Here is a 12363-nt window from a genome sequence, read left to right on the forward strand (position 1 = left end):
CTACCAAGACATGATCTGCTTGGAGAGAAAAGCTTGCCAATCTCTCAAAGGAGAAGGGCCTTGACCCTGTTCCTCAGTGGGCTTTTATTGGGTTTAATTTGCACAGGAACACAGGTAAAGCTCATCAATCAGTCAGGCAGTAATGATCAAACAATAGATAACATTCAAAGAACTGTGAGGGCTTATTCTGATTCAGGGTCAGATAGCTAAAGGGCCATAAAGCTTTGGGGAAACAAAGTCACTATGCTTGCACCCTCATCATTTAAATTGAGGTTATTCTTACCAAAGCAGGTTTCACAGGATTTTATGCACTTTTCGTAGGCCTGATTGCCCTGGGGAACCACCCTTTCCAACAGGGCTGCACCCACCTTGGGCAGTGTTTTAAGCTTAAGTCAGGTGGGGCATGTGGGCAGCCAAGAGATTAGGAGATTTTTTACAGACAGAATGAGGACTCAGGCTATGTCAAAGCCCAGGGCTGAGGGTCCATCACCCCCTTTTTCTATAGTCCCCCAAGTCCTTCCCTGATGGCCCTATTGCAACCATGCCTGTCTTAGGTCATCCCCCCCTTGAGGAAGCAAACCTGTCACTGGCTAACTAGTCATCTACCTAGGGCCAAGCAGGGTGAAGTAAAGGGGGAAGAGGCTGCTCCTCTGCCAGGGAGATAAGCTTTGTCTCCTTGCTGGCTTATGGTCCCAAGTTGTTTTTACTCAGCCTTAGCCATGAGGGGGTTACAACTTCCGAAACCAGGCAGGGCAGTTCCCAACACTTTGAAAACACTAGAAGTCATTGAATTGTGATTGTCAAAGTGCTAAATAGTAGATTTTATTTGTAGAATTCCTTTGTGGCATTTGTGTTACAATTCCCCTCCAAAGGGAGAAATAGTTCAGGATGCTGAATGAAACAAGAAGGATCTGAGATGGAGTTGAATCCCAGGAACCCTCAGAGGGCAGTAGAGACAAAGTAACCTTTGCAAAGTGGGTGGGGGAAGGGTGGGAATGGTGGGTGCTACTTCAGCACTGTTTGGGGTAGGGCAGAGGATTAACTACTAAATAACCAAGTTTTGACTCTTTTTTAAAAACAACTAATGACATCATCTTGGCCTTACTTTTCTCCTTTCTCATAAAGCTAGCTTTTTGGAACCACTGTGGGAAAGTTGAGTGATGATGGCCTCATGTACTTATTTTACTCATTATAGTACCTAGATGAATGGGAACTAAAATTTAGTTTCTTCTGTGTAACAGTTTTTATGTGTGAGCTTAACCATCTTTTTGGTTAACCAAAGGATGGTTAAGCTCACCAAAGGAGTTACTGTCCTTCTCATTATCTTCAACCCTTCAGTGCCTTTCTTCTGACACAAAGGATTGAAGTGCTGTTTCTACTCCTTAATTTCAGGTCATTCTGTTTTAAACGGAGAATAGGCTGATTTAAGGGGAAAACTGAGACTCAGAACTGACTGTGGCCTACACATGGGATGGCCATGGTGGGAGATACTCCCATTCTCTCACGAGAGTTCCATTGAAAAGTGGGCCAGAGACAAGCAAGCAAGCTGCACTGTTCCCTGTCTGGCCCCACCCCCCACAGGCAGTGGCAAAGAGCAGTAAAGAGGGTTGCCCTGCCCAGGTGAATACCTAAGGCTCCACCCCCTTACAACATATCAGATGCACCAAAACAAAGAAATATGACCCAAATGAAAGAACACAGCAAAGCCTCAGAAAGAGAGCTAAGCAAAGAGGAGATTGTCAACCTCTCTGATGGAGAATTTAAAGCCCTGGTAATCAAAATGCTCACAGATCTGATTGAGCTTGGTCAAAAAATAGAAATGAAGGATACCCAAAGTGAAATAAAGCAATATATTTGGGGAATGAACAGTGACAGGAAGAAAACCAGGACTCAAAGCAATGGTTTTGAAGAAAAGGAAGAAACAATAATTCAAAAAAAATGAAGAGAGACTTAGGAACCTCTGGGACAACTTGAAACATTCCAATGTCCAAATTATAGGGGTGACAGAAAGAGAAAAACAACAGCAAGAAATTGAAAACTTATTTTAAAACAATGAAGGAAAACTTCCCCAATCTGGCAAAGGAAATAGACTTCCAGGAAGTCCAGAGAGTCCCAAAGAAGTGGGACCCAAAGACGAACTCACCAAGGCACATCATCATTAACTTACCCAAGATTAAAGATAAAGAGAGAATCCTAAAAGAAACCAGAGAAAAGGAGAGAGTCACCTACAGAGGAGTTCCCATTAGGCTCTCAGCTGATTTCTCAAAAGAAACCTTGCATGCAAAAGGGGCTGCAAAGAAGTATTTGAAGTCATGAAAGGCAAGGACCTACATGCAAGATTACTGTATCCAGCAAAGCTTTCATTTAAAATGGAAGGGCAGATAAAGTGCTTCCCAGATAAGGTCAAGTTAAAGGAGTTCATCATCACCAAACAATTATTATACGAAACATTAAAGGGACTTGTCTAAGAAAAAGATCACAACTATGAACAGTAAAATGAAAACAGACTAACAACTATCAACAAATGAACCTAAAAGAAAAACAATGAAAACAAAAATTAGACAAACCAGAACAGGAACAGAAAAATGGACATCACATGGAGGGATTTCAGTGGATAGGGGGAAGGGAAGAATAACAGGGGAAAGCATCTAAGGTACACAGAAGAAGAAGCATAAAATATATAGGGGGAGAGAAAAATGGTATAGGAAACAGGACTCAACTTATATGTACTACCCATGGAAATGAACTAAGAGGGGATGCTGGAAGATTGGGGGGCAGGGTGGAGGGGGTTTGATAAAGAGGGAAAGGATGGAAAAACTAATAGCATAATCAATAAAAATACTTAAAAAAAATAATGTACCTTCCTTGCCCGTTGACCTCGTCATGTAATTCTCATCCAGGCTTTCCTACTACAGTAGCATTCTTCCTCACACTTTCCATAGCCTTCAAACCAAGTTTACCTTTCTGTACTGCCTGGAATCCTATACTTCTATCTAGCACTAATTTCATTCAGCCATATATTGGTTATAAATGCTTGCAAGTCAACTCACTAGATTATAAATTCTTGAGGTTTTCTTTGTAGTGGCTACCCACAAAATGAACACTGAAATTTAGAAAACAATTTCAGCCCTGGCTGGTGTAGCTCAGTACAATGAGCACGGGCCTGCAAACCAAAGAATCGCGGTTCAGTTCCCAGTCAGGGTACATGCCTGGGTTGTAGGCCAGTTCCCAACAGGGGAGGCACAAGAGGCAACCATACATTGATATTTCTCTCCCTCTCTCTTTCCCTTCCCCTCTAAAGGTAAATAAATAAAGATCTTTAAAAAACAGTTCTTTTTTTAAAAAAAAGAAAATTTCAGTGAGTTTAATGTCCATTAGACTTGTTAGCTGTTGTGCTAAGTTTTCAAAGAAAAATGTGCACCAGAGCCAATAAAATTATCCCAAATTTGAAAAATATTAAACTGTCTCACACATTTTAGTGAAAGTATAAATTTATGGTGCAGTATCTATGCAGAGCAATTTGACAACATCAGGTTTTCAAATGCCCATATTCTTTGACCTATCAGGTTCTACTTTTAGGAGTTTTACAGATTTACTGATGTATTATCAGCAACAGTTACAAGGATATTTGTTGAAGTTTTGTTTGAAGCAACAACAGACTAAAAACAACATAAATGGTTTATGGTTTCTTAGGCAGAATGTCTGAAAGGAGACACAACAATTAATGGGGTTGCCTCCAAAGGAAAATGAAAAGTTAGCAATAGGTTACAGTTCACTGTGTTCTTTTATGCTATTTCATTTTCATACCATGTGCATGTATTATTAAAAAAATGGTGCCTTACATGACCCATAGATCCATGGGGAAGAGAGGTTATTTGACATGATGCTGGACCAATATGCTAGTCATTTGGGAAAAGGTAATGCTATGGTTTGCCTCACAACAAAATAAATTCCAGATATCTCATGGACGTTATTAGACAATGAAAGCAGAAAGGTACAGCAGGAAAAGATGAGTAAAGTGTTTTATAATAGGATAGGAAGGTTATTCCTATGCAGCTATACTGCTGATTATCATAAAAACAGATTGGAGTAAATGAAAATTTGAGAGAAAAAACTAGCACTAATAGGAAAAAGTGATAGGACAAGATGAAATTCACAGAAGAAATAGGGGTGATAAGTAACAGCATGGAGAAAAGATGCTCTAGTTCATTAAAGAAATGCAAGTCACTTCAGCAAAGATTGAAGCGTAGGTAGACACACTGTGCCTCCTTGCACAACCAAAATAAGGACAACAATGATTTAGAAACAAAATAACAACCAGAACTGACAAAATTGAACCGAATGGAAGTCAGACAACCAAGGAGATAAAATAGACACATTCATGCAGACCTGTAAGTGGCGGAGTCAGGCAGCAAGAAGGAGAGGGGTTGCAGCACAACAAGCAGTGGCACCAGGCGCTAAAGGCAACAGGGCACGTAAGACAGCAGCGTTCAGACACTGGGTATGCAGGTGGCAGCTGGCAGACCCAAGGTGCAGGGTGGCAATAGGCAGACCCAGCAAGGCAGCAACTGTGAAGCAAGCAAGGCACTGTGCACAAGGCTGCTGACTGGGCTGTCCCACATTTGCATGCAGATAAACCAGGCAAAATTGAGGAGTGAGACAGACTGCACAACCCAGGCTCCCAGCACAGGGAAGTAAAGCCTCAAAACACCAAATGAAAACACATGTGGGAGTTGAGGTGCAAGGAGAGGTCATTGAAGAGACCCACAGGGTCCTAGAATGCACACAAACCCATCCATTACAGGAATCAGCACCAGAAAGGCCCAGTGTGCTTGGGGGAAGTGGTGGAGGGGACTGAGATCCAACAGAGAGTACAGCAAGCATCATTGTCCCTTCTCAGACCCCGTCCCCACATACAGCATCACAACCCAGCAACTGGGTTGCCCTGCCCTGGTGAACACCTAAGGCTCCCTGCCCCTCGTACGTAACAGGCACAGCAAAACAAAAAAAAATAGCACAGAAAAACAGATCAAAGCTCCACAGCAAATACAACTAAGCAACCAAGAGATAGCCAACCTATCAGATGCACAGTTCAAAGCACTGGTGATCAGGATGCTCACAGAACTGGTTGAATTTGGTCATAAATTACATGAAAAAAAATGAAGGCTATGTTAAGTGAAATGAAGGAAAATGCACAGAGAACCAATAGTGATGAGAAGAAAACTGGAACTCAAATCAATGGAGTGGACCAGAAGGAAGAAAGAAACAACCAAACAGAAAAGCTGAAGAAGTAAGAATTCAAAAAAATGAGGAGAGGCTTAGAAACCTCCAGGACATCTTTAAACATTCCAACAACCAAATTATTGGGGTATCAGAAGAGGAAGAGCAACAAGTGCAAAAGCTATCTGAACAAATAATGAAGAAGAACTTCCCCAATCTGGCAAAGGAAATAGACTTCCAGGAAATCCAGGAAGCTACCAAAGAAGCTGGACCCAAGGAAGAACACACCAAGGCACATCATAATTACATTAGCCATGATAAAAATGAAGGAGAGAATCCTAGGAGCAGCAAGAGATAAAGAGACAGTAACCTACAAAGGAGTTCCCATAAGACTGTCACCTGATTTATCAAAAGAGACCTTACAGGCAAGAAGGAGCTGGAAAGTATTCCAAGTCATGAAATCCAAAAACCTACAACCAAGATTGCTCTATCCAGCAAAGCTTTCATTTAGAATGGAAGGGCAGACAAAGTGCTTCTCAGATAAAGTTAAGTTCAAGGCGTTCATTATTACCAAGCCCTTATTTTATGAAATGTTAGAGGGACTTATGTAAGAAAAAGAATATAAAAAGCATGTATAGTAAAATGACAGCAAACTCACAATTACTAACAACCACACCTTAAAAAAAAACTAAGCAAACAACTAGAACAGGAACAGAACAACAGAAATGGAGGTCACATGGAGGGTTATCAACAGGGGAGTGAGGGGGGAAAAGGTAGAGAATAAGTAGCATAGATGGTAGGTAGAAAATAGGGGGAGGGCAAGAATCGTATGGGAAATGTAGAAGCTAAAGAATTTATGACACATGGACATGAACTAAAGGGGGGAGTGTGGGTGGGAGACGGTGTGCCGGGTGGAGGGAAATGAAAGAGAAATGGGACAATTGTAATCGCATAATCAATAAAATACATTAAAAAAGAAATGCAAGTGAAGTCAGTAATAAGAATATTTTGTCTAATAAGCAAATTACCAGTGTTGCTGAGGATGAGGGAATGCAGCATTTTTCGTGGGAGTGTAAAGTGGCTTAACTAAAAAATAAAAAGGTAATTTGGCAATATACATCAAAGTTGCACTGTGTAATCAATCTCTCTACAGGCAACCCCACTCTTCAGAATTCATATATAGCCCTAGCTGGTGTGGCTCAGTGGATTGAGTGCAGACCTGCAAACCTAAAGGTTGCCAGTTCAATTCCTGGTCAGGGTACATGTCTGGGTGCACACCAGGTCCCCAGCTGGGGTCGTACAACAGGCAGCCCATTTATAAATGTATCTCTTGCACATTGATCTATGTTCCTCTCCCTCCTTCCCTCTCTCAAAAAATCTCTAAAAAAAGAATTCAGATAGAGATATGTATATAAGGTATGAAGCAAAGAAAAAATATATATTGGTCTCTGCCGCCACCCGCGGCAGCAAGGGTGGTCGCGAGGTGAGGCGAGGGACTTAAAGAATGGAGAGGACCATGAGCTCTGCTGGCAAATGGCAAATTTATTCAAGGAACTGCTGGCTTATATGCAGAACTGCAGTGGCCTGAGAACAATGCTGTTTTACAAAAGTTTGTACACTCCCGAAGGCTATCAAGAGGGCAAGATGTTCTCATATCCTGAGAACATTAGCCCAAAGATAGCAGTGTCCTCATGACTATCACTTTCTTGGAACATGACACATATGCCAAGATCTTGTTCTTTCCTTCAAGGCTGAGAAGGAGAAGGTCCGGAAGATGTCAAGATACCCGCCGGCTCCAGGGACCAGAAACCAAGTCCCTCCACCATTTTCACAGTGGGGGACTCTGTCCTTGGTCCCCTGCGGCCTGGCGGGCTCCCACAGGTCTCTGTCCCCAGTTCCAGGCAGAGTTCCTGAAGCCCTTATAATTTCCTAAATAAGAACACTATAAGCATCTCTTGTTCTAAAGAGGTGACTAGGTGGGCTCTTCAATGGGGGTTGGTCATCAGAAAGACTGGAGAAAGAAACTTGGAGTTTTTACACCTACCCTCATCTTTCAGAGAGGGGAGAGGAGCTGGACACAGAGTTACTTGGAGTTACTTGCCAATATGAGGGAGCCTGCATAAAAATTCCAGTTGTAGGGGTTTGGGACAGCTTTCAGGCTGGCACCCTAACTCCAGGGGGCAGAAGTTCCTGTTTGGGACCCTCCCAGGCCTCTCCCTGTGTATGCATCTCTTCATCTGGCTATTTGTCTGTGTCCTTTATCATATCCTTTAATAAACTGCTGACGTGTTGCTCTGAGTTCTGTGAGCTACATAGCAAAATGATCAAAACTGAGGGAAGGGTTGTGGGAACCTTCAATTTGTGGGTAACCAGGGGACCTACTACTTGCAAGGGTCATGTGAAGGGGGGGGGGGGAACTGAGTCCTTAACCTGTGAGATCTGATCTACGTCCAGGTGGATAGCACCAGAATTGAGTTAAATTGTAGGATATCCAGCTGGCAGTGCAGAGGAATTACTTGGTAGGGAGGCTGGGGAAACCTCCACATTTGGTGACCATAAGTAAAGTGTTTCATGTAAATGAATAGTAAAGGAGACACTCTGGAAACACAGAAGGGAAGAATTGGGTTTTTCTCTACATGGAAAGAAAAATGTTTGTTTCCTACATGTAAGGCTAGATATTTTATCCTCACCAAAGGATATTTTTTCATTGTTTTTATTGAGGGGGAGAAATATATCTATGGACTACCTTCTCTTTTGCAACCCAACTGGGGAATCAAACCTGACACCTGGGTATTGTGCACTGACAGGGTATGGAACCTGTGATGGGATGACACTCGAAGCAACTGAGCCACACCAGCCAGGAACATAAGGCTAGTTATTTGAGAGGATTTCTTTAAAAAGAAAAAGAAAAAAAAACAGCAAATAAGGGAAAATAATGTCAATTGGAAATTGCTAAATAGTTACTGTATTGAGACTATGATGAAGCCTTTTAAAGCCTTTTTTAAAAAAAGATTTTATGTATACAGAAAGGAAGGGAGGGCGAGGGAGAGAAACATCAATGTGTGGTTGCCTCTTGCACGCACCCCACCAGGGACCTGGCCCACAGCCCAAGGCATGTGCCCTGACTGGGAATGGAACCAGTGACCCTTTGGTTCACAGACCAGTGCTCAATCTACACAGCCACACCAGCCTGTGTTCCTGAAGGACCTAAAGGTCTTGAATTTTTACATTCATAAAAACTGAAGTAACTCAATGTCAGAGATCTTAAAGACATTATGGGTAAGTGAAAAAAATGCAGAAATTAAGACTTCCAGGCAAGATGGAGGCGTAGGTTAGTACACTGTGCCTCCTTACACAACCAAAAGGACAACAACAAATTTTAAAACAAAAAACCACAACTGACAGAAAATTGAAGTGTGTGGAAGTCCAACAACCAAGGAGTTAAAGAAGAAACATTCACCACGACTGGTCAGAGGCACAGGCAGCCAAGTGGACAGGACTTCTGGGAAGGCAGTGGCTGGAGGACAGAGTGGGCAGTCCCATGTTTGTGTGTGGACAAACTGGGGGGAACAACTGGGGAACAAGATAGACTGCACAAACCAGGGTTTCAGCATAGGGAACTTAAGCCTCGAAACCTCAGACTGAAAAAAACCTGTGACAGATGAAGCAGTGAGAGAAACTCCCAGCCTCACAGGAGAGTTCACTGGAGAGACCCACAGGGTCCTAGATCATACACAAACCTACCCACCCGGGAACCAGCACCAGAAGGGCCCAATTTGCTTGTGAGTAGCAGCAGGAGTAACAAAGTTGGAAGAGAGCTGAACAAGCAGCATTGTTCCCTCTTAGACCCCCTCCCCCACATACAGTGCGACAGCATAGGATGTGGATTGCCCCGCCCTGGTGAATATCTAAGGCTCTACCCTTTACTATGTAACGGGCAGTGAGACAATAAACAAACAAACAAATAAATAAATACCAATCCAAATGAAAGAACACACAAAGCACCAAAAAATTAAACTAAGCAATGAAAATGGCCAACCTATCAGATGCACAGTTCAAAACACTGGTAATCAGGATGCTCACAGAATTGGTTAAATATGATCACAAATTAGATGAAAAAATGAAGGCTATGTATGCTAAGTGAAATAAAGGAAAATGTACAGGAAACCAACAGTGAAGGGAAGGAAACTGGGACTCATCAACGGTTTGGAGCAGAAGGAAGAAATAAACATTCAGCCAGAACAGAATGAAGAAACAAGAATTCAAAAGGAGGAGAGGCTTAGGAACCTCCAGGACAACTTTAAACATTCCAACATCTGAATCATAGGGGTGCCAGCAGAAGAGGCAGAGCAAGAAATTGAAAACTTATTTGAAAACATTATGAAGGCAAACTTCCCCAATCTGGCAAAGGAAATAGACTTTCAGGAAGTCCAGGAAGCCCAGAGTCCCAAAGAAGTTGGACCCAAGGAAGCACACACCAAAGCACATCATAATTACATTAACCAAGATTAAAGAGGAGAGTATTAAAAGCAGCAAGAGAAAAGGAGAGTTACCTATAAGGAGTTCCTGTAAGACTGTCAGCTGATTTTTCAAAAGAAACCGTGCAGAAAAGGGACTGGAAAATATTCAAAGTCATGAAAGGCAAGGACCTACATCCAAGAATACTCTATCCAGCAAAGCTATCACTGACAATGGAAGGGAAGATAAAGTGCTTCCCAGATAAGGTCCGGTTAAAGGAGCTCATCATCACTAAGCCCTTATTATATGAAATGTTAAAGGGACTTACTAAGAAAAAGACGACCAAAAACATGAACAGTAAAATGATGATAAACTCACAACAATTAACACCCGAACCTAAAAAAATAACAGAACTGAGCAAACAACTAGAAGAGCAACAGAATCACAGAAATGGAGATCACGTGGAGGGTTATCAGCTGGGGAGTGGAAAGTTAGGTACAGGGAATAAGCAGCATAAATGGTAGGTAGAAAATATACAGTGGGAGGTTAAGAATAGTACAGGAAATGTAGAAGCCAAAAAACTTACCTATATGACCCATGGACATGAAGTAAAGTGGGGGGGGGAAAGCGGGTGGGAGGCAGTGTGCAGAGTGGAGGGGAATAAAGGGGGTAAATGGGACAACTGTAATGCATAATCAATAAAATATCTGAAAAAAAATTGCCAAAATCAACACATACTGTGTGATTCCACCTACAGGTCTGAAAGTTTGTTTCATTTACATTTGTTTCCAGAGTTGGATACAGGGGACAGAAGGGAAGTGAAATTTTTCTATTAAACACAGACATATTAGTTTAGATTTCTGGGTAACACAGCAATTCAAGACCAAGTCATCATCATTACTGGGAGCATATTTGGTAGTTCCTTAAATGTTTCTTCAGTTAAAATTGTCCCAGATGATAGTGTTACTGGAGCATTTCCACCCCCAGGGGCTGGACCTGCAGCTGCCTGGCAGGGTCCAGACCCTTTCATATCTCAGGCAACCTCGGGGTTCTAGATACATGCAGGAAAAATTTCAAGACAGAGTCCAGGTGAAAGTAAGTTTATTAAGGCTAGGGACAGTGATGCAAAGGAAGGGCCCTTCAAGACAGGATCAGGGGGTATACCTGGTATAGCTGCCACTGCTTCCCTGGGTGCAGGCCTTGCCCAGAGCCTTAGAGCTTAGCATAGAAACAAAGTACATGCCAGAGGAAAGCATGTGCTCAAAGAGCCAAGGTGATGTCCCTAGTCCTGAGGATTTTACCTATTTTCTATAGGCAGGAACTTCAGGGGGGGGGGTCCCAGGGGAGCAACTCAACAGAGTAATCATTAAACTGAATATAATGAAGTTTGGGGTCATCTTCTGGTTAGTTTCAACTCTATCTTGGATTAATCTGGCTCTAATTGTTTTTTAATTTTTTTATTACGTATTTCCCTAAGGCGATTTTAAACCAACTGCTCTTAGATACCTTTGCTTAGGGAGGACTGAATCTTATGATTTATCAGCTCACTGTTACTTGCTCTGTGGTGACTCTTTGTCTCGGTTTTCCTCATCCAACTCACCAAGGAATCCTAGTTTCTTGCTAACCTGCCTCAACAGATTATTTTCTCTAGTGACACTCGTAAAGTGCCTGTTTTTATTCATAAAAGGGTTATTTGAAATCAAACATCTACAAGTGGTATACTGTGTAGTATGTTAATTTTATCCCAATCACGTTAAAAAAAATACTCCATGTAGCAGTCCTGATAAGCACATTTCACTTTATGTAAATGTCCACTGTTGTTGGCAAATCCCAGAAGAAAATGCTATTTTTAAGAATATGTCTGACAAAGCTTGTTTTCCTTTACATTTAGGCAGTTATTCGGTGTCATACACAGACCTCAAATCACACTTTGTATATTTATCGCAGCAATCACCCAGAATACATCTCGCATCACCATGACCCCTGGGGAAAAGACACATGACACTTTTAGAAACAGGACCAAACAGGCAGGAAGCTGGAGCCTGGAGCCCAGGTGTTCTGCTCGCAGTGTTCTGCTCATAAATCTAGTCCAAAGGTCCTATTTTTCTGGCCGTTCCGGTTCCCGCGACGAGGGCAGCAACTCTGTTAGGGCCACTTCTTGGTGACACTGAGGTGGCTGAGCTGGTCGACCAGCAGCCTGTGCTTTGGAAACTTGGCCTCGCCAGCTGCCTTTATGGCCTGGAAGGCAGCTGCTCTACGGGCCGCAGCGTGCCCGAACTCCTGTGAGGGAGTAAGGAAGGGTGTGCTCAGCCAGTAGTGGTTCTCTGCCTCCACCTCCAGGCGGCGGATTGTGTTCTGCTTCCCGTGGAAGGACACGAAACGCGGCCGCCGGTGCTTCCCGATTAAGTGCCGGCCCGGAATGCGGTTGCGGCGCAGCAGCGCGGTCAGGAACATGGCTCCCGCTGTGAACAGAGACCGGGAACCAACTGACTATGGGCTCAGCCGAGAGACAGCGGCGTCCCGCAAGAAGTGGGAGCCCACTCACTATCCCGAACGCCTAAGGGCGCAAACTCACCAGAGCCGCAACTCAGGAGACCAGGTCCCTCACACAACGGCTGACTTACCGCCGAAAGGGCTTTTTCTCTTCTCGGAGTCCGCCTCCTTCGCGCGAGACCTCGGCTCCCG

General features: G+C 43.1%; 1 protein-coding gene across 1 annotated transcript; it reads right to left on the reverse strand.

Annotated features, from left to right (window-relative positions):
* Positions 1-10762: 10762 nt before the first annotated feature.
* Positions 10763-12353, reverse strand: MRPL57 (mitochondrial ribosomal protein L57). Its single transcript, XM_037037097.1, has 2 exons — positions 12254-12353; positions 10763-12140 (listed from the first exon to the last, which is right to left on the reverse strand). Exon 2 carries the CDS (start codon positions 12130-12132, stop codon positions 11824-11826), a length of 309 nt encoding a protein of 102 aa, XP_036892992.1. The 5' UTR covers positions 12133-12140; positions 12254-12353; the 3' UTR covers positions 10763-11823.
* Between the last annotated feature and the right edge of the window lie 10 nt (positions 12354-12363).

Source organism: Sturnira hondurensis, unplaced genomic scaffold, assembly GCF_014824575.4.
Source record: "Sturnira hondurensis isolate 20B ecotype Veracruz unplaced genomic scaffold, ASM1482457v3 Scaffold0022910, whole genome shotgun sequence".
NCBI lineage: Eukaryota > Metazoa > Chordata > Mammalia > Chiroptera > Phyllostomidae > Sturnira > Sturnira hondurensis.

Bases quoted from the DNA above. Each gene is read 5' to 3' on its own strand.
- MRPL57 (XM_037037097.1), bottom strand. From the start codon at position 12,132: ATGTTCCTGACCGCGCTGCTGCGCCGCAACCGCATTCCGGGCCGGCAC.